Here is a 23,498-nt window from a genome sequence, read left to right on the forward strand (position 1 = left end):
CTCCTGTGTATATTATAGAGAATAGCAGCTCCTGTGTATATTATAGAGAATAGCAGCTCCTGTGTATATTATAGAGAATAGCAGCCCCTGTGTATATTATAGAGAATAGCAGCCCCTGTGTATAATATAGAGAATAGCAGCCCCTGTGTATATTATAGAGAATAGCAGCCCCTGTGTATATTATAGAGAATAGCAGCCCCTGTGTATATTATAGAAAATAGCAGCCCCTGTGCATATTATAGAGAATAGCATCCCCTGTGTATATTATAGAGAATAGCAGCCCCTGTGTATAATATAGAGAATAGCAGCCCCAGTGTATATTATAGAGAATAGCAGCCCCTGTGTATATTATAGAGAATAGCAGCCCCTGTGTATATTATAGAGAATAGCAGCCCCTGTGTATATTATAGAGAATAGCAGCTCCTGTGTATATTATAGAGAATAGCAGCCCCTGTGTGTACTATAGAGAATAGCAGCCCCTGTGTATATTATAGAATATAGCAGCCCCTGTGTATATTATAGAGAATAGCAGCCCCTGTGTATATTATAGAGAATAGCAGCCCCTGTGTATATTATAGTGAATAGCAGCTCCTGTGTATATTATAGAGAATAGCAGCCCCTGTGTATATTATAGGGAATAGCAGCCCCTGTTTATATTATAGAGAATAGCAGCCCCTGTGTATAATATAGAGAATAGCAGCTCCTGTGTATATTATAGAGAATAGCAGCCCCTGTGTATATTATAGAGAATAGCAGCTCCTGTGTATAATATAGAGAATAGCAGCCCCTGTGTATATTATAGAGAATAGCAGCCCCTGTGTATATTATAGGGAATAGCAGCCCCTGTGTATATTATAAATAGCAGCCCCTGTGTATATTATAGAGAATAGCAGCCCCTGTGTATATTATAGAGAATAGCAGCCCCTGTGTATATTATAGAGAATAGCAGCCCCTGTGTATATTATAGAGAATAGCAGCCCCTGTGTATATTATAGAGAATAGCAGCCCCTGTGTATATTATAGTGAATAGCAGCCCCTGTGTATATTATAGAGAATAGCAGCCCCTGTGTATAATATAGAGAATAGCAGCTCCTGTGTATATTATAGAGAATAGCAGCCCCTGTGTATATTATAGAGAATAGCAGCTCCTGTGTATAATATAGAGAATAGCAGCCCCTGTGTATATTATAGAGAATAGCAGCCCCTGTGTATATTATAGGGAATAGCAGCCCCTGTGTATATTATAGAGAATAGCAGCCTCTGTGTATATTATAGAGAATAGCAGCCCCTGTGTATATTATAGAGAATAGCAACCGCTGTCTATATTATAGAGAATAGCAGCCCCTGTGTATATTATAGAGAATAGCAGCCCCTGTGTATATTATAGAGAATAGCAGCCCCTGTGTATATTATAGAGAATAGCAGCCCCTGTGTATATTATAGAGAATAGCAGCCCCTGTGTATATTATAGAGAATAGCAGCCCCTGTGTATATTATAGAGAATAGCAGCCCCTGTGTATATTATAGAGAATAGCAGCCCCTGTGTATATTATAGGGAATAGCAGCCCCTGTGTATATTATAGAGAATAGCAGCCCCTGTGTATATTGTAGAGAATAGCAGCTCCTGTGTATATTATAGAGAATAGCAGCCTCTGTGTATATTATAGGGAATAGCAGCTCCTGTGTATATTATAGAGAATAGCAGCTCCTGTGTATATTATAGAGAATAGCAGACCCTGTGTATAGTATAGAGAATAGCAGCCCCTGTGTATATTATAGAGAATAGCAGTCCCTATGTATATTACAGAGAATAGCAGCCCCTGTGTATATTATAGAGAATAGCAGCCCCTGTGTATATTATAGAGAATAGCAGCCCCTGTGTATATTCTAGAGAATAGCAGCCCCTGTGTATATTATAGAGAATAGCAGCCCCTGTGTATATTATAGAGAATAGCAGACCCTGTGTATATTGTAGAGAATAGCAGCCCCTGTGTATATTGTCGAGAATAGCAGCCCCTGTGTATATTATAGAGAATAGCAGCCCCTGTGTGTATTATAGAGAATAGCAGCCCCAGTGTATATTATAGAGAATAGCAGCCCCTGTGTATATTATAGAGAATAGCAGCTCCTGTGTATATTATAGAGAATAGCAGCCCCTGTGTATATTATAGGGAATAGCAGCCCCTGTGTATATTATAGAGAATAGCAGCCCCTGTGTATATTATAGAGAATAGCAGCCCCTGTGTATATTATAGAGAATAGCAGCCCCTGTGTACATTATAGAGAATAGCAGCCCCTGTGTATATTATAGAGAATAGCAGCCCCTGTGTATATTATAGAGAATAGCAGCCCCTGTGTATATTATAGAGAATAGCAGCCCCTGTGTATATTATAGAGAATAGCAGACCCTGTGTATATTATAGAGAATAGCAGCCCCTGTGTATATTATAGAGAATATCAGCCCCTGTGTATATTATAGAGAATAGCAGCCCCTGTGTATATTATAGAGAATAGCAGCCCGTGTATATTATGGAGAATAGCAGTCCCTGTGTATATTATAGAGAATAGCAGCCCCTGTGTATATTATAGAGAATAGCAGCCCCTGTGTATATTATAGAGAATAGCAGCCCCTGTGTATATTATAGAGAATAGCAGCCCCTGTGTATATTATAGAGAATAGCAGCCCCTGTGTATATTATAGAGAATAGCAGCCCTTGTGTATATTGTAGAGAATAGCAGCCCCTGTGTATATTGTAGAGAATAGCAGCCCCTGTGTATATTATAGAGAATAGCAGCCCCTGTGTATATTATAGAGAATAGCAGCCCCTGTGTATATTATAGAGAACAGCAGCTCCTGTGTATATTATAGAGAATTGCAGCCCCTGTGTATATTATAGAGAATAGCAGCCCCTGTGTATATTATAGAGAATAGCAGCCCCTGTGTATATTATAGAGAATAGCAGCCCCTGTGTATATTATAGAGAATGGCAGCCCCTGTGTATATTATAGAGAATAGCAGCCCCTGTGTATATTATAGAGAAGAGCAGCAACTGTGTATATTATAGAGAATAGCAGCCCCTGTGTATATTATAGAGAATAGCAGCCCCTGTGTATATTATAGAGAATAGCAGCCCCTGTGTATATTATAGAGAATATCAGCCCCTGTGTATATTATAGAGAATAGCAGCCCCTGTGTATATTATAGAGAAGAGCAGCAACTGTGTATATTATAGAGAATAGCAGCCCCTGTGTATATTATAGAGAATAGCAGCCCCTGTGTATATTATAGAGAATAGCAGCCCCTGTGTATATTATGGAGAATAGCAGCCCCTGTGTATATTATAGAGAATAGCAGCCCCTGTGTATATTATAGAGAATAGCAGCCCCTGTGTATATTATAGAGAATAGCAGCCCCTGTGTATATTATAGAGAATAGCAGCCCCTGTGTATATTATAGAGAGTAGCAGCCTCTGTGTATATTATAGAGAATAGCAGCCCCTGTGTATATTATAGAGAATAGCAGCCCCTGTGTATATTACAGAGAATAGCAGCTCCTGTGTATATTATAGAGAGTAGCAGCCCCTGTGTATATTATAGAGAATAGCAGCCCCTGTGTATATTATAGAGAATAGCAGCCTCTGTGTATATTATAGAGAATAGCAGCCTCTGTGTATATTATAGAGAATAGCAGCCCCTGTGTATATTATAGAGAATAGCAGCTCCTGTGTATATTATAGAGAATAGCAGCCCCTGTGTATATTATAGAAAATAGCAGCCCCTGTGTATATTATAGAGAATAGCAGCCTCTGTGTATATTATAGAGAATAGCAGCCCCTGTGTATATTATAGAGAATAGCAGCTCCTGTGTATATTATAGAGAATAGCAGCCCCTGTGTATATTACAGAGAATAGCAACCCCTGTCTATATTATAGAGAATAGCAGCCCCTGTGTATATTATAGAGAATAGCAGCCCCTGTGTATATTATAGAGAATAGCAGCCCCTGTGTATATTATAGAGAATAGCAGCCCCTGTGTATATTATAGGGAATAGCAGCTCCTGTGTATATTATAGAGAATAGCAGCCCCTGTGAATATTATAGAGAATAGCAGCTCCTGTGTATATTATAGAGAATAGCAGCCCCTGTGTATATTATAGGGAATAGCAGCCCCTGTGTATATTATAGAGATTAGCAGCCCCTGTGTATATTATAGAGAATAGCAGCCCCTGTGTATATTATAGAGAATAGCAGCCCCTGTGTATATTATAGAGAATAGCAGCCCCTGTGTATATTATAGAGAATAGCAGCCCCTGTGTATATTATAGAGAATAGCAGCCCCTGTGTATATTATAGTGAATAGCAGCCCCTGTGTATATTATAGAGAATAGCAGCCCCTGTGTATATTATAGAGAATAGCAGCCCCTGTGTATATTATAGAGAAAAGCAGCTCCTGTGTATATTATAGAGAATAGCAGCTCCTGTGTATATTATAGAGAACAGCAGCTCCTGTGTATATTATAGAGAATAGCAGCCCCTGTGTATATTATAGAGAATAGCAGCCCCTGTGTATAATATAGAGAATAGCAGCCCCTGTGTATATTATAGAGAATAGCAGCCCCTGTGTATATTATAGAGAGTAGCAGCCCCTGTGTATATTATAGGGAATAGCAGCCCCTGTGTATATTATAGAGAATAGCAGCCCCTGTGTATAATATAGAGAATAGCAGCCCCTGTGGAAATTATAGAGAATAGCATCCCCTGTGTATATTATAGAGAATAGCAGCCCCTGTGTATAATATAGAGAATAGCAGCTCCTGTGTATATTAGAGAGAATAGCAGCCCCTGTGTATATTATAGAGAATAGCAGCCCCTGTGTATATTATAGCGAATAGCAGCCCCTGTGTATATTATAGAGAATAGCAGCCCCAGTGTATATTATAGAGAATAGCAGCCCCAGTGTATATTATAGAGAATAGCAGCCCCTGTGTATATTATAGAGAATAGCAGCCCCTGTGTATATTATAGAGAATAGCAGCCCCTGTGTATATTATAGAGAATAGCAGCTCCTGTGTATATTATAGAGAATAGCAGCCCCTGTGTATATTATAGAGAATAGCAGCCCCTGTGTATATTATAGAATATAGCAGCCCCTGTGTATATTATAGAGAATAGCAGCCCCTGTGTATATTATAGAGAATAGCAGCCCCTGTGTATATTATAGTGAATAGCAGCTCCTGTGTATATTATAGAGAATAGCAGCCCCTGTGTATATTATAGGGAATAGCAGCCCCTGTGTATATTATAGAGAATAGCAGCCCCTGTGTATAATATAGAGAATAGCAGCTCCTGTGTATATTATAGAGAATAGCAGCCCCTGTGTATATTATAGAGAATAGCAGCTCCTGTGTATAATATAGAGAATAGCAGCCCCTGTGTATATTATAGAGAATAGCAGCCCCTGTGTATATTATAGGGAATAGCAGCCCCTGTGTATATTATAAATAGCAGCCCCTGTGTATATTATAGAGAATAGCAGCCCCTGTGTATATTATAGAGAATAGCAGCCCCTGTGTATATTATAGAGAATAGCAGCCCCTGTGTATATTATAGAGAATAGCAGCCCCTGTGTATATTATAGAGAATAGCAGCCCCTGTGTATATTATAGTGAATAGCAGCCCCTGTGTATATTATAGAGAATAGCAGCCCCTGTGTATAATATAGAGAATAGCAGCTCCTGTGTATATTATAGAGAATAGCAGCCCCTGTGTATATTATAGAGAATAGCAGCTCCTGTGTATAAAAAAGAGAATAGCAGCCCCTGTGTATATTATAGAGAATAGCAGCCCCTTTGTATATTATAGGGAACAGCAGCCCCTGTGTATATTATAGAGAATAGCAGCCCCTGTGTATATTATAGAGAATAGCAGCCCCTGTGTATATTATAGGGAATAGCAGCCCCTGTGTATATTATAGAGATTAGCAGCCCCTGTGTATATTATAGAGAATAGCAGCCCCTGTGTATATTATAGAGAATAGCAGCCCCTGTGTATATTATAGAGAATAGCAGCCCCTGTGTATATTATAGAGAGTAGCAGCCCCTGTGTATATTATAGAGATTAGCAGCCCCTGTGTATATTATAGAGAATAGCAGCCCCTGTGTATATTATAGAGAATAGCAGCCCCTGTGTATATTATAGAGAATAGCAGCCCCTGTGTATATTATAGAGAATAGCAGCCCCTGTGTATATTATAGAGAATAGCAGCCCCTGTGTATATTATAGAGAATAGCAGCCCCTGTGTATATTATAGAGAAAAGCAGCTCCTGTGTATATTATAGAGAATAGCAGCTCCTGTGTATATTATAGAGAATAGCAGCTCCTGTGTATATTATAGAGAATAGCAGCCCCTGTGTATATTATAGAGAATAGCAGCCCCTGTGTATAATATAGAGAATAGCAGCCCCTGTGTATATTATAGAGAATAGCAGCCCCTGTGTATATTATAGAGAATAGCAGCCCCTGTGTATATTATAGAAAATAGCAGCCCCTGTGCATATTATAGAGAATAGCATCCCCTGTGTATATTATAGAGAATAGCAGCCCCTGTGTATAATATAGAGAATAGCAGCCCCAGTGTATATTATAGAGAATAGCAGCCCCTGTGTATATTATAGAGAATAGCAGCCCCTGTGTATATTATAGAGAATAGCAGCCCCTGTGTATATTATAGAGAATAGCAGCTCCTGTGTATATTATAGAGAATAGCAGCCCCTGTGTGTACTATAGAGAATAGCAGCCCCTGTGTATATTATAGAATATAGCAGCCCCTGTGTATATTATAGAGAATAGCAGCCCCTGTGTATATTATAGAGAATAGCAGCCCCTGTGTATATTATAGTGAATAGCAGCTCCTGTGTATATTATAGAGAATAGCAGCCCCTGTGTATATTATAGGGAATAGCAGCCCCTGTTTATATTATAGAGAATAGCAGCCCCTGTGTATAATATAGAGAATAGCAGCTCCTGTGTATATTATAGAGAATAGCAGCCCCTGTGTATATTATAGAGAATAGCAGCTCCTGTGTATAATATAGAGAATAGCAGCCCCTGTGTATATTATAGAGAATAGCAGCCCCTGTGTATATTATAGGGAATAGCAGCCCCTGTGTATATTATAAATAGCAGCCCCTGTGTATATTATAGAGAATAGCAGCCCCTGTGTATATTATAGAGAATAGCAGCCCCTGTGTATATTATAGAGAATAGCAGCCCCTGTGTATATTATAGAGAATAGCAGCCCCTGTGTATATTATAGAGAATAGCAGCCCCTGTGTATATTATAGTGAATAGCAGCCCCTGTGTATATTATAGAGAATAGCAGCCCCTGTGTATAATATAGAGAATAGCAGCTCCTGTGTATATTATAGAGAATAGCAGCCCCTGTGTATATTATAGAGAATAGCAGCTCCTGTGTATAATATAGAGAATAGCAGCCCCTGTGTATATTATAGAGAATAGCAGCCCCTGTGTATATTATAGGGAATAGCAGCCCCTGTGTATATTATAGAGAATAGCAGCCTCTGTGTATATTATAGAGAATAGCAGCCCCTGTGTATATTATAGAGAATAGCAACCGCTGTCTATATTATAGAGAATAGCAGCCCCTGTGTATATTATAGAGAATAGCAGCCCCTGTGTATATTATAGAGAATAGCAGCCCCTGTGTATATTATAGAGAATAGCAGCCCCTGTGTATATTATAGAGAATAGCAGCTCCTGTGTATATTATAGAGAATAGCAGCCCCTGTGTATATTATAGAGAATAGCAGCCCCTGTGAATATTATAGAGAATAGCAGCCCCTGTGTATATTATAGAGAATAGCAGCCCCTGTGTATATTATAGGGAATAGCAGCCCCTGTGTATATTATAGAGATTAGCAGCCCCTGTGTATATTATAGAGAATAGCAGCCCCTGTGTATATTATAGAGAATAGCAGCCCCTGTGTATATTATAGAGAATAGCAGCCCCTGTGTATATTATAGAGAATAGCAGCCCCTGTGTATATTATAGTGAATAGCAGCCCCTGTGTATATTATACAGAATAGCAGCCCCTGTGTATATTATAGAGAATAGCAGCCCCTGTGTATATTATAGAGAATAGCATCTCCTGTGTATATTATAGAGAATAGCAGCTCCTGTGTATATTATAGAGAATAGCAGCTCCTGTGTATATTATAGAGAATAGCAGCCCCTGTGTATATTATAGAGAATAGCAGCCCCTGTGTATAATATAGAGAATAGCAGCCCCTGTGTATATTATAGAGAATAGCAGCCCCTGTGTATATTATAGAGAATAGCAGCCCCTGTGTATATTATAGAGAATAGCAGCCCCTGTGTATATTATGGAGAATAGCAGCCCCTGTGTATAATATAGAGAATAGCAGCCCCTGTGTATATCATAGAGAATAGCATCCCCTGTGTATATTATAGAGAATAGCAGCCCCTGTGTATAATATAGAGAATAGCAGCTCCTGTGTATATTATAGAGAATAGCAGCCCCTGTGTATATTATAGAGAATAGCAGCCCCTGTGTATATTATAGAGAATAGCAGCCCCTGTGTATATTATAGAGAATAGCAGCCCCAGTGTATATTATAGAGAATAGCAGCCCCAGTGTATATTATAGAGAATAGCAGCCCCAGTGTATATTATAGAGAATAGCAGCCCCTGTGTATATTATAGAGAATAGCAGCCCCTGTGTATATTATAGAGAATAGCAGCTCCTGTGTATATTATAGAGAATAGCAGCCCCTGTGTATATTATAGAGAATAGCAGCCCCTGTGTATATTATAGAATATAGCAGCCCCTGTGTATATTATAGAGAATAGCAGCCCCTGTGTATATTATAGAGAATAGCAGCCCCTGTGTATATTATAGAGAATAGCAACTCCTGTGTATATTATCGAGAATAGCAGCCCCTGTGTATATTATAGGGAATAGCAGCCCCTGTGTATATTATAGAGAATAGCAGCCCCTGTGTATAATATAGAGAATAGCAGCTCCTGTGTATATTATAGAGAATAGCAGCCCCTGTGTATATTATAGAGAATAGCAGCTCCTGTGTATAATATAGAGAATAGCAGCCCCTGTGAATATTATAGAGAATAGCAGCCCCTGTGTATATTATAGGGAATAGCAGCCCCTGTGTATATTATAGAGAATAGCAGCCCCTGTGTATATTATAGAGAATTGCAGCCCCTGTGTATATTATAGAGAATAGCAGCCCCTGTGTATATTATAGAGAATAGCAGCCCCTGTGTATATTATAGGGAATAGCAGCCCCTGTGTATATTATAGAGAATAGCAGCCCCTGTGTATAATATAGAGAATAGCAGCTCCTGTGTATATTATAGAGAATAGCAGCCCCTGTGTATATTATAGAGAATAGCAGCTCCTGTGTATAATATAGAGAATAGCAGCCCCTGTGTATATTATAGAGAATAGCAGCCCCTGTGTATATTATAGGGAATAGCAGCCCCTGTGTATATTATAGAGAATAGCAGCCCCTGTGTATATTATAGAGAATAGCAGCCCCTGTGTATATTATAGGGAATAGCAGCCCCTGTGTATATTATAGAGAATAGCAGCCCCTGTGTATATTATAGAGAATAGCAGCCCCTGTGTATATTATAGAGAATAGCAGCCCCTGTGTATATTATAGAGAATAGCAGCCCCTGTGTATATTATAGAGAATAGCAGCCCCTGTGTATAATATAGAGAATAGCAGCCCCTGTGTATATTATAGAGAAGAGCAGCAACTGTGTATATTATAGAGAATAGCAGCCCCTGTGTATATTATAGAGAATAGCAGCCCCTGTGTATATTATAGAGAATAGCAGCCCCTGTGTATATTATGGAGAATAGCAGCCCCTGTGTATATTATAGAGAATAGCAGCCCCTGTGTATATTATAGAGAATAGCAGCCCCTGTGTATATTATAGAGAATAGCAGCCCCTGTGTATATTATAGAGAATAGCAGCCCCTGTGTATATTATAGAGAATAGCAGCCCCTGTGTATATTATAGGGAATAGCAGCCCCTGTGTATATTATAGAGAATAGCAGCCCCTGTGTATATTGTAGAGAATAGCAGCTCCTGTGTATATTATAGAGAATAGCAGCCTCTGTGTATATTATAGGGAATAGCAGCTCCTGTGTATATTATAGAGAATAGCAGCTCCTGTGTATATTATAGAGAATAGCAGACCCTGTGTATATTATAGAGAATAGCAGCCCCTGTGTATATTATAGAGAATAGCAGTCCCTATGTATATTACAGAGAATAGCAGCCCCTGTGTATATTATAGAGAATAGCAGCCCCTGTGTATATTATAGAGAATAGCAGCCCCTGTGTATATTCTAGAGAATAGCAGCCCCTGTGTATATTATAGAGAATAGCAGCCCCTGTGTATATTATAGAGAATAGCAGACCCTGTGTATATTGTAGAGAATAGCAGCCCCTGTGTATATTGTCGAGAATAGCAGCCCCTGTGTATATTATAGAGAATAGCAGCCCCTGTGTGTATTATAGAGAATAGCAGCCCCAGTGTATATTATAGAGAATAGCAGCCCCTGTGTATATTATAGAGAATAGCAGCTCCTGTGTATATTATAGAGAATAGCAGCCCCTGTGTATATTATAGGGAATAGCAGCCCCTGTGTATATTATAGAGAATAGCAGCCCCTGTGTATATTATAGAGAATAGCAGCCCCTGTGTATATTATAGAGAATAGCAGCCCCTGTGTACATTATAGAGAATAGCAGCCCCTGTGTATAATATAGAGAATAGCAGCCCCTGTGTATATTATAGAGAATAGCAGCCCCTGTGTATATTATAGAGAATAGCAGCCCCTGTGTATATTATAGAGAATAGCAGACCCTGTGTATATTATAGAGAATAGCAGCCCCTGTGTATATTATAGAGAATATCAGCCCCTGTGTATATTATAGAGAATAGCAGCCCCTGTGTATATTATAGAGAATAGCAGCCCGTGTATATTATGGAGAATAGCAGTCCCTGTGTATATTATAGAGAATAGCAGCCCCTGTGTATATTATAGAGAATAGCAGCCCCTGTGTATATTATAGAGAATAGCAGCCCCTGTGTATATTATAGAGAATAGCAGCCCCTGTGTATATTATAGAGAATAGCAGCCCCTGTGTATATTATAGAGAATAGCAGCCCTTGTGTATATTGTAGAGAATAGCAGCCCCTGTGTATATTGTAGAGAATAGCAGCCCCTGTGTATATTATAGAGAATAGCAGCCCCTGTGTATATTATAGAGAATAGCAGCCCCTGTGTATATTATAGAGAACAGCAGCTCCTGTGTATATTATAGAGAATTGCAGCCCCTGTGTATATTATAGAGAATAGCAGCCCCTGTGTATATTATAGAGAATAGCAGCCCCTGTGTATATTATAGAGAATAGCAGCCCCTGTGTATATTATAGAGAATGGCAGCCCCTGTGTATATTATAGAGAATAGCAGCCCCTGTGTATATTATAGAGAAGAGCAGCAACTGTGTATATTATAGAGAATAGCAGCCCCTGTGTATATTATAGAGAATAGCAGCCCCTGTGTATATTATAGAGAATAGCAGCCCCTGTGTATATTATAGAGAATATCAGCCCCTGTGTATATTATAGAGAATAGCAGCCCCTGTGTATATTATAGAGAAGAGCAGCAACTGTGTATATTATAGAGAATAGCAGCCCCTGTGTATATTATAGAGAATAGCAGCCCCTGTGTATATTATAGAGAATAGCAGCCCCTGTGTATATTATGGAGAATAGCAGCCCCTGTGTATATTATAGAGAATAGCAGCCCCTGTGTATATTATAGAGAATAGCAGCCCCTGTGTATATTATAGAGAATAGCAGCCCCTGTGTATATTATAGAGAATAGCAGCCCCTGTGTATATTATAGAGAGTAGCAGCCTCTGTGTATATTATAGAGAATAGCAGCCCCTGTGTATATTATAGAGAATAGCAGCCCCTGTGTATATTACAGAGAATAGCAGCTCCTGTGTATATTATAGAGAGTAGCAGCCCCTGTGTATATTATAGAGAATAGCAGCCCCTGTGTATATTATAGAGAATAGCAGCCTCTGTGTATATTATAGAGAATAGCAGCCTCTGTGTATATTATAGAGAATAGCAGCCTCTGTGTATATTATAGAGAATAGCAGCCCCTGTGTATATTATAGAGAATAGCAGCTCCTGTGTATATTATAGAGAATAGCAGCCCCTGTGTATATTATAGAGAATAGCAGCCTCTGTGTATATTATAGAGAATAGCAGCCCCTGTGTATATTATAGTGAATAGCAGCTCCTGTGTATATTATAGTGAATAGCAGCTCCTGTGTATATTATAGAGAATAGCAGCCCCTGTGTATATTATAGGGAATAGCAGCCCCTGTGTATATTATAGTGAATAGCAGCTCCTGTGTATATTATAGAGAATAGCAGCTCCTGTGTATATTATAGAGAATAGCAGCCCCTGTGTATATTATAGAGAATAGCAGCCCCTGTGTATATTATAGAGAATAGCAGCCCCTGTGTATATTATAGGGAATAGCAGCTCCTGTGTATATTATAGGGAATAGCAGCTCCTGTGTATATTATAGGGAACAGCAGTCCTTGTATATATTATAAGGTCTAGAATGTCTTTTGACAGACTGAGATGAAAGTTGAAAGTACCACAAATTTCCCACTCACCCCTGTCCTCCGACTGTGGTCCTCCATCGCCTTGTCCATCTTCTTGTCCATCTTTCTCTTTGTCATTTCATTGTGCCTCGCCTTCTTTGCTTCTTGCTGTCGTCTTCTGCCAATCGAAAGGTTCGTGACAGTGTCTGGTCAGAATTCAGCCTCTCTCAAAGTGTGCGTGAGAACAATCACAGTGTAGAGGGAGCTTTACTCTGTATCTAACCCTGTGCTGTACCTGCCCTGGGAGTGTTTGATGGGACAGTGTAGAGGGAGCTTAACTCTGTATCTAACCCCGTGCTGTACCTGCCCTGGGAGTGTTTGATGGGACAGTGTAGAGGGAGCTTTACTCTGTATCTAACCCCGTGCTGTACCTGCCCTGGGAGTGTTTGATGGGACAGTGTAGAGGGAGCTTTACTCTGTATCTACCCCTGTGCTGTACCTGCCCTGGGAGTGTTTGATGGGACAGTGTAGAGGGAGCTTTACTCTGTATCTAACCCCGTGCTGTACCTGCCCTGGGAGTGTTTGATGGGACAGTGTAGAGGGAGCTTTACTCTGTATCTAACCCGTGCTGTACCTGCCCTGGGAGTGTTTGATGGGACAGTGTAGAGGGAGCTTTACTCTGTATCTAACCCGTGCTGTACCTGCCCTGGGCGTGTTTGATGGGACAGTGTAGAGGGAGCTTTACTCTGTATCTAACCCCGTGCTGTACCTGCCCTGGGAGTGTTTGATGGGACAGTGTAGAGGGAGCTTTACTCTGTATCTAACCCCGTGCTGTACCTGCCCTGGGAGTGTTTGATGGGACAGTGTAGAGGGAGCTTTACTCTGTATCTAACCCCGTGCTGTACCTGCCCTGGGAGTGTTTGATGGGACAGTGTAGAGGGAGCTTTACTCTGTATCTAACCCCGTGCTGTACCTGCCCTGGGAGTGTTTGATGGGACAGTGTAGAGGGAGCTTTACTCTGTATCTAACCCCGTGCTGTACCTGCCCTGGGAGTGTTTGATGGGACAGTGTAGAGGGAGCTTTACTCTGTATCTAACCTGTGCTGTACCTGCCCTGGGAGTGTTTGATGGGACAGTGTAGCGGGAGCTTTACTCTGTATCTAACCCTGTGCTGTACCTGCCCTGGGAGTGTTTGATGGGACAGTGTAGAGGGAGCTTTACTCTGTATCTAACCCCGTGCTGTACCTGCCCTGGGAGTGTTTGATGGGACAGTGTAGAGGGAGCTTTACTCTGTATCTAACCCGTGCTGTACCTGCCCTGGGAGTGTTTGATGGGACAGTGTAGAGGGAGCTTTACTCTGTATCTAACCCGTGCTGTACCTGCCCTGGGCGTGTTTGATGGGACAGTGTAGAGGGAGCTTTACTCTGTATCTAACCCCGTGCTGTACCTGCCCTGGGAGTGTTTGATGGGACAGTGTAGAGGGAGCTTTACTCTGTATCTAACCCCGTGCTGTACCTGCCCTGGGAGTGTTTGATGGGACAGTGTAGAGGGAGCTTTACTCTGTATCTAACCCCGTGCTGTACCTGCCCTGGGAGTGTTTGATGGGACAGTGTAGAGGGAGCTTTACTCTGTATCTAACCCCGTGCTGTACCTGCCCTGGGAGTGTTTGATGGGACAGTGTAGAGGGAGCTTTACTCTGTATCTAACCCCGTGCTGTACCTGCCCTGGGAGTGTTTGATGGGACAGTGTAGAGGGAGCTTTACTCTGTATCTGACCCCATGCTGTACCTGCCCTGGGAGTGTTTGATGGGACAGTGTAGAGGGAGCTTTACTCTGTATCTAACCCCGTGCTGTACCTGCCGTGGGAGTGTTTGATGGGACAGTGTAGAGGGAGCTTTACTCTGTATCTAACCCGTGCTGTACCTGCCCTGGGAGTGTTTGATGGGACAGTGTAGAGGGAGCTTTACTCTGTATCTAACCCCGTGCTGTACCTGCCCTGGGAGTGTTTGATGGGACAGTGTAGAGGGAGCTTTACTCTGTATCTAACCCCGTGCTGTACCTGCCCTGGGAGTGTTTGATGGGACAGTGCAGAGGGAGCTTTACAATGTATCTAACCCATGCTGTACCTGCCCTGGGAGTGTTTGATGGGACAGTGTAGAGGGAGCATTACTCTGTATCTAACCCATGCTGTACCTGCCCTGGGAGTGTTTGATGGGACAGTGCAGAGGGAGCTTTACTCTGTATCTAACCCATGCTGTACCTGCCCTGGGAGTGTTTGATGGGACAGTGTAGAGGGAGCTTTACTCTGTATCTAACCCTGTGCTGTACCTGCCCTGGGAGTGTTTGATGGGACAGTGTAGAGGGAGCTTTACTCTGTATCTAACCAGTGCTGTACCTGCCCTGGGAGTGTTTGATGGGACAGTGTAGAGGGAGCTTTACTCTGTATCTAACCCGTGCTCTTTCTGCCCTGGGAGTGTTTGATGGGGACAGTGTAGAGGGAGCTTTACTCTGTATCTAACCAGTGCTGTACCTGCCCTGGGAGTGTTTGATGGGACAGTGTAGAGGGAGCTTTACTCTGTATCTAACCCGTGCTGTATCTGCCCTGGGAGTGTTTGATGGGACAGTGTAGAGGGAGCTTTACAATGTATCTAACCCATGCTGTACCTGCCCTGGGAGTGTTTGATGGGACAGTGTAGAGGGAGTTTTACTCTGTATCTAACCCCGTGCTGTACCTGCCCTGGGAGTGTTTGATGGGACAGTGTAGAGGGAGCTTTACAATGTATCTAACCCATGCTGTACCTGCCCTGGGAGTGTTTGATGGGGACAGTGTAGAGGGAGCTTTACTCTGTATCTAACCCGTGCTGTACCTGCCCTGGGAGTGTTTGATGGGACAGTGTAGAGGGAGCTTTACTCTGTATCTAACCCGTGCTGTACCTGCCCTGGGAGTGTTTGATGGGACAGTGTAGAGGGAGCTTTACTCTGTATCTAACCCGTGCTGTACCTGCCCTGGGAGTGTTTGATGGGACAGTGTAGAGGGAGCTTTACTCTGTATCTAACCCGTGCTGTACCTGCCCTGGGAGTGTTTGATGGGACAGTGTAGAGGGAGCTTTACTCTGTATCTAACCCCGTGCTGTACCTGCCCTGGGAGTGTTTGATGGGACAGTGTAGAGGGAGCTTTACTCTGTATCTAACCCCGTGCTGTACCTGCCCTGGGAGTGTTTGATGGGACAGTGTAGAGGGAGTTTTACTCTGTATCTAACCCCGTGCTGTACCTGCCCTGGGAGTGTTTGATGGGGCAGTGTAGAGGGAGCTTTACAATGTATCTAACCCCGTGCTGTACCTGCCCTGGGAGTGTTTGATGGGACAGTGTAGAGGTAGCTTTACTCTGTATCTAACCCTGTGCTGTACCTGCCCTGGGAGTGTTGGATGGGGCAGTGTAGAGGGAGCTTTACAATGTAACTAACCCCGTGCTGTACCTGCCCTGGGAGTGTTTGATGGGACAGTGTAGAGGGAGCTTTACGATGTATCTAACCTGTGCTGTACCTGCCCTGGGTGTATTTGATGGGACAGTGTAGAGGGAGCTTTACTCTGTATATAACCCTTGCTGTACCTGCCCTGGGAGTGTTTGATGGGACAGTGTAGAGGGAGCTTTACTCTCTATCTAACCCGTGCTGTACCTGCCCTGGAAGTGTTTGATGGGACAGTGTAGAGGGAGCTTTACTCTGAATCTAACCTGTACTGTACCTGCCCTGGGTGTGTTTGATGGGACAGTGTAGAGGGAGCTTTACTTTGTATCTAACTCGTGCTGTACCTGCCCTGGGAGTGTTTGATTGGACAGTGTAGAGGGAGCTTTACCTGTATCTAACCCATGCTGTACCTGCCCTGGGAGTGTTTGATGGGACAGTGTCGAGGGAGCTTTACTCTGTATCTATCCCGTGCTGTACCTGCCCTGGGAGTGTGTGATGGCACAGTGTCGAGGGAGCTTTACTCTGTATCTAACCCGTGCTGCACCTGCCCTGGGAGTGTTTGATTGGACAGTGTAGAGGGATCTTTACTCTGTATCTAACCCCGTGCTGTACCTGCCCTGGGAGTGTTTGATGGGACAGTGTAGAGGGAGCTTTACTCTGTATCTAACCCGTGCTGTACCTGCCCTGGGAGTGTTTGATGGGGACAGTGTAGAGGGAGCTTTACTCTGTATCTAACCCATGATGTACCTGCCCTGGGAGTGTTTGATGGGACAGTGTAGAGGGAGCTTTACTCTGTATCTAACCCGTGCTGTACCTGCCCTGGGAGTGTTTGATTGGACAGTGTAGAGGGAGCTTTACTCTGTATCTAACCCTGTGCTGTACCTGCCCTGGGAGTGTTTGACGGGACAGTGTAGAGGGAGCTTTACTCTGTATCTAACCCCGTGCTGTACCTGCCCTGGGAGTGTTTGATGGGACAGTGTAGAGGGAGCTTTACTCTGTAGCTAACCCCGTGCTGTACCTGCCCTGGGAGTGTTTGATGGGACAGTGTAGAGGGAGCTTTACTCTGTAACTAACCCTGTGCTGTACCTGCCCTGGGAGTGTTTGATGGGACAGTGTAGAGGGAGCTTTACGATGTATCTAACCCCGTGCTGTACCTGCCCTGGGAGTGTTTGACGGGACATTGTAGAGGGAGCTTTACTCTGTATCTAACCCATGCTGTACCTGCCCTGGGAGTGTTTGATGGGACATTGTAGAGGGTGCTTTACTCTGTATCTAACCCGTGATGTACCTGCCCTGGGAGTGTTTGATGGGACAGTGTAGAGGGAGCTTTACTCTGTATCTAACCCGTGCTGTACCTGCCCTGGGAGTGTTTGATTGGACAGTGTAGAGGGAGCTTTACTCTGTATCTAACCCGTGCTGTACCTGCCCTGGGAGTGTTCGATGGGACAGTGTAGAGGGAGCTTTACTCTGTATCTAACCCCGTGCTGTACCTGTCCTGGGAGTGTTTGATGGGACAGTGTAGAGAGAGCTTTACTCTGTATCTAACCCGTGCTGTACCTGCCCTGGGAATGTTTGATTGGACAGTGTAGAGGGAGCTTTACTCTGTCTCTAACCCCGTGCTGTACCTGCCCTGGGAGTGTTTGATGGGACAGTGTAGAGGGAGCTTTACTCTGTATCTAACCCCGTGCTGTACCTGCCCTTGGAGTGTTTGATGGGACAGTGTAGAGGGAGCTTTACTCTGTATCTAACCCCATGCTGTACCTGCCCTGGGTTTGTTTGATGGGGACAGTGTAGAGGGAGCTTTACTCTGTATCTAACCCGTGCTGTACCTGCCCTGGGAGTGTTTGATGGGACAGTGTAGAGGGAGCTTTACTCTGTATCTAACCCCGTGCTGTACCTCCCCTGGGAGTGTTTGATGGGACAGTGTAGAGGGAGCTTTACTCTGTATCTAACCCCGAGCTATACCTGCCCTGGGGGTGTTTGATGGGACAGTGTAGAGGGAGCTTTACTCTGTATCTAACCCCGTGCTGTACCTGCCCTGGGAGTGTTTGTTGGGACAGTGTAGAGGGAGCTTTACTCTGTAACTAACCCCGTGCTGTACCTGCCCTGGGAGTGTTTGATGGGACAGTGTAGAGGGAGCTTTACTCTGTATCTAACCCCGTGCTGTACCTGCCCTGGGAGTGTCTGATGGGACAGTGTAGAGGGAGCTTTACTCTGTATCTAACCCCGTGCTGTGCCTGCCCTGGGAGTGTTTGATGGGACAGTATAGAGGGAGCTTTACTTTGTATCTAACCCATGCTGTACCTGCCCTGGGAGTGTTTGATGGGACAGTGTAGAGAGAGCTTTACTCTGTATCTAACCCGTGCTGTACCTGCCCTGGGAGTGTTTGATGGGACAGTGTAGAGGGAGCTTTACTCTGTATCTAACCCGCGCTGTACTTGCCCTGGGAGTGTTTGACGGGACAGTGTAGAGGGAGCTTTAGTCTGTATCTAACCCGTGCTGTACCTGCCCTGGGAGTGTTTGATGGGACAATGTGGAGGGAGCTTTACTCTGTATCTAACCCCGTGCTGTACCTGCCCTGGGAGCATGTGATGGGACAGTGTAGAGGGAGCTTTACTCTGTATCTAACCCCGTGCTGTACCTGCCCTGGGAGTGTTTGATGGGGCGGTGTAGAGAGAGCTTTACTCTGTATCTAACCCATGCTGTACCTGCCCTGGGAGTGTTTGATGGGACTGTGTAGAGGGAGCTTTACTCTGTATCTAACCCGTGCTGCACCTGCCCTGGGAGTGTTTGATGGGGCGGTGTAGAGGGAGCTTTACTCTGTATCTAACCCGTGCTGTACCTGCCCTGGGAGTGTTTGATGGGACAGTGTAGAGGGAGATTTACTCTGTATCTAACCCCATGCTGTACCTGCCCTGGGAGTGTTTGATGGGACAGTGTAGAGGGAGCTTTACTCTGTATCTAACCCCATGCTGTACCTGCCCTGGGAGTGTTTGATGGGACAGTGTAGAGGGAGCTTTACTCTGTATCTAACCCCATGCTGTACCTGCCCTGGGAGTATTTGATGGGACAGTGTAGATGGAGCTTTACTCTGTATCGAACCCGTGCTGTACCTGCCCGGGGAGTGTTTGATGGGACAGTGTAGAGGGAGCTTTACTCTGTATCTAACCCCGTGCTGTACCTGCCCTGGGGGTGTTTGATGGGACAGTGTAGAGGGAGCTTTACTCTGTATCTAACCCGTGCTGTACCTGCACTGGGAGTGTTTGATGGGACAGTGTAGAGGGATCTTTACTCTGTATCTAACCCCGTGCTGTACCTGCCCTGGGAGTGTTTGATGGGATAGTGTAGAGGGAGCTTTACTCTGTATCTAACCCCGTGCTGTACCTGCCCTGGGAGTGTTTGATGGGACAGTGTAGAGGGAGCTTTACTCTGTATCTAACCCCGTGCTGTACCTGCCCTGGGAGTGTTTGATGGGACAGTGTAGAGGGTCCTTCACTTTTTTCTCCCTCCTGTTTTTATCCAGCCTCCCCTTAAATACATCTATACTATTCACCTCAACCACTCCCTGTGGTAGCGAGTTCCACATTCCCACCACTCTCCAGGTAAAGAAGTTTCTCCTGAATTCCCCATTGGATTTATTCGTGATTATCTTATGTCGATGGCCTCTCATTCTGCTCTCCCCAACAAGTGGTAAAATCTTCTCTACGTCTACCTTATCGAACCTTAGAGCAGAGAAGGTTAAGGGGAGATTGACCAGAATGGTACCAGGGATGAGGGACTTCAGTGATGTGGAGAGACTGGAGAAGCTGGGATTGTTCTCCTTAGAGCAGAGAAGGTTAAGGGGAGATTGACCAGAATGGGACCAGGGATGAGGGACTTCAGTGATGTGGAGAGACTGGAGAAGCTGGGATTGTTCTCCTTGGAGCAGAGAAGGTTAAGGGGAGATCGACCAGAATGGTACCAGGGATGAGAGACTTCAGTGATGTGGAGAGACTGGCAAAGCTGGGGTTGTTCTCCTTAGAGCAGAGAAGGTTAAGAGCAGATTGACCAGAATGGGACCAGGGATGAGGGACTTCAGTGATGTGGAGAGACTGGAGAAGCTGGGATTGTTCTCCTTAGAGCAGAGAAGGTTAAGGGGAGATTGACCAGAATGGTACCAGGGATGAGGGACTTCAGTGATGTGGAGAGACTGGAGAAGCTGGGATTGTTCTCCTTGGAGCAGAGAAGGTTACGAGGAGATTTAATAGAGGTGTTCAAAATTATGAAGGGTTTTGATGGAGTAAATAAGTAGAAACTGTTTCCAGTGGCAGGAGGCATCGACCGGTCTGTCAGGGAGGGTGAGGGGAAGATCGACCTACCTGAAGTAGAAGAGGCATCCGAGGCAGGCTCCGATAAGCGTGAGGATTAAGAAGGTTATTATCCCGTAGTTCATTATCATCTTGCTCTCTGGTGGCAAGAAACACAGGTTGAGAACATTCAGCCCCTCGAGCCTGTTCCGCCATTCAATGAGATCATGGCGGACCTGTGACCTAACTCCATCTACCCACCTTTGCCCCATGTCCCTTAAAATCTTTGATTAACAGAAATCTATTCAATCTCAGATTTAAAATGAACAATTGATCCAGCATTAATTGCCATTGGCAGGAGCGAGTTCCAAACTTCTCCCACCCTTTGTGTGTAGAAGTGTTTCCTAAATTCACTCCTGAAAGGTCTGGATCTAATTTTTAGACTCTGCCCCCGAATCCTCGACTCCCCAACCAGCGGAAATAGTTTCTCTCTCTCTCTACACTATCAGTTCCCCTTAATATCCTGAAATCGTTGATCAGATCACCACTTAACCTTCTAAATTCCAGGGAATGCAACCCTAGTTTGTTTAATCTTTCCTCATAACTTAACCCTTGGAGTCTGGCTTCTCTTCCTCTCTTAAGCAGTCCCTCGGAACCGAGGATGGCTTGCTTCCACATTAAGAATGAGTTCTCAGGTGACTGATGAGTCCAATGCGGGACCTACAGTCTCTGTCACAGGTGGGGCAGACGGTGGTTGAAGGGGGCGGGTGGGTGGGGTGCTTGGGTTGACGTGCGCTCCTTGCGCTCCTTGCGCTTGGCTTCCGCTTGCTCCCGGCGAAGAGACTCGAGGTGTTCGCCGCCTTCCCGGATGCTTCTCCTCCACTTTGTGCATCTTGGGCCAGGGATTCCCAGGTGTCGGTGGGGGATGTTACACTTTTTCAAGGAGGCTTTGAGGGTGTCCTTGAAGTGTTTCCTCTGCCCACCTGGGGCTCTCTTGCCGTGTCGGAGCTCCGAGTAGAGCGCTTGTTTTGGGAGTCTCGTATCGGGCATGCGGACAATGTGGCCCGTCCATCGGAGCTGATCGAGCGTGGTCAAAGCTTCGATGCTGGGGATGTTGGCCTGAGCAAGAACACTGACGTTGGTGCGCCTATCCTGCCAATGGATTTGCAGGATCTTGCGGAGGCAGCATTGGTGGTACCTCTCCAGTGCTTTGAGGTGCCTGCTGTACATGGTCCATGTCTCTGAGGCATACAGCAGGGCGGGTATCACTGCTGCCCTGTAGACCATGAGCTTAGTGCCGGGTTTGAGGTCCTGGTCTTCAAACACTCTCTTCCTCAGGCGACCGAAGGCTGCACTGGCACACTGAAGGCGGTGTTGGACTTCGTCGTCGACATCTGCCCTTGTTGACAGTAGGCTCCCAAGGTATGGAAAGTGGTCCACGTTGTCCAAGGCCTTGTCGTGGATTTTGATAATCGGGGGGCAGCACTGTGTGGCGGGGGCAGGTTGGTAGAGGAGCTTTGTCTTACGGATGTTTAGTGTAAGGCCCATGCTCTCGTATGCTTCGGTGAAGGTGTTTATGATGGTTTGGAGTCTGGCTATCATACTGCTAAACCCACGCTGCATACAGTGATGTTAATTGAGGGATAACTGTTGGACCCAGGACACCGGGGAGAACTCCCCTGCTCTTCTTCGAAATCGTGCCATAGGATCTTATACGTCCACCTGAGAGAGCAGACGGGGCCTCGGTTTAACATCTCATCCGATAAATGGCTCCTCCGACAGTGCAGCACTCCCTCAGTACTGACACCGGGGAGTGTGGGCCTGGATTATGGGGCTCGAGTCCTAGAGTATATACATCTACCTCCGACAGTGCAGCGCTCCCTCAGTACTGGCACCGGAGAGTGTGGGCCTGGATTATGGGGCTCGAGTCCTAGAGTATATACATCTACCTCCGACAGTGCAGCACTCCCTCAGTACTGGCACCGGGGAGTGTGGGCCTGGACTATGGGGCTCGAGTCCCAGAGTATATACATCTACCTCCGACAGTGCAGCACTCCCTCAGTACTGGCACCGGGGAGTGTGGGCCTGGATTATGGGGCTCGAGTCCGAGAGTATATACATCTACCTCCGACAGTGCAGCGCTCCCTCAGTACTGGCACCGGGGAGTGTGGGCCTGGACTATGGGGCTCGAGTCCCAGAGTATATACATCTACCTCCGACAGTGCAGCACTCCCTCAGTACTGGCACCGGGGAGTGTGGGCCTGGATTATGGAGCTCGAGTCCTAGAGTATATACATCTACCTCCGACAGTGCAGAGCTCCCTCAGTACTGGCACCGGGGAGTGTGGGCCTGGATTATGGGGCTCGAGTCCTAGAGTATATACATCTACCTCCGACAGTGCAGCGCTCCCTCAGTACTGGCACCGGGGAGTGTGGGCCTGGATTATTGGAGCTCGAGTCTCTGGAGTGGGACTTGAACGCACAACCTTCTGCCTCAGAGGCGAGGCTGCTACCTACTGAGCTACGCGGGACATCAAGTGATTGGCGAATGGGGGACACTTTCCTTCCACCCCACTCCTGTCCATTTCGCTACCCATTTTGCTCATTTCTCCCCATCTCATTCTTCTAAACACCAGGGGAGATTTACGAGGATGTTACCTGGGCTGGAGAATTTCAGCTACGGGGAAAGATTGGATAGGCTGGGGTTGTTTTCTTTGGAACAGAGGAGGCTGAGGGGAGACCTTATTGAGGTGCATAAAATGATGAGGGGCCTAGATAGAGTGGATAGGAAGCACCTATTTCCCTTAGCAGAGAGGGTCAATAACCAGGAGGCAGAGATTGAAAGCAATGAATTAGAAGAGAGTTGAGGAGAGCGTTCTTCACCCAGAGGGTGGTGGGGTCTGGAACTCACTGCCTGAAAGGGTGGTCGAGGCAGAACCCCTCATCTAAGTTTGCAGACGACACAAAGCTGGGTGGGCGTGTGTGCTGTGAGGAGGATGCCGAGAAACTCCAGGATGATTTGGACAGGTTGGGTGATTGG

The 23,498-nt window shown here is 44.9% G+C and overlaps 1 protein-coding gene across 1 annotated transcript in view; it reads right to left on the reverse strand.

Annotated features, from left to right (window-relative positions):
- Nucleotides 1-23,498, reverse strand: part of LOC147084895 (uncharacterized) — a 51,430-nt gene that overhangs the window by 18,273 nt on the left and 9,659 nt on the right. Inside the window, exons 3-4 of the mRNA XM_085979285.1 lie at nt 20,532-20,619; nt 12,781-12,886 (exon numbers count right to left, since the gene is read on the reverse strand). Of these exons, the coding sequence (XP_085835411.1) occupies nt 12,781-12,886; nt 20,532-20,619 (194 nt within the window). The remainder of the gene's footprint in view (nt 1-12,780; nt 12,887-20,531; nt 20,620-23,498) is intronic.

Source organism: Somniosus microcephalus, unplaced genomic scaffold (assembly GCF_052327205.1).
Source record: "Somniosus microcephalus isolate GS21.2 unplaced genomic scaffold, FLI_Smic_1.0 unresolved_chr9, whole genome shotgun sequence".
Lineage (NCBI taxonomy): Eukaryota > Metazoa > Chordata > Chondrichthyes > Squaliformes > Somniosidae > Somniosus > Somniosus microcephalus.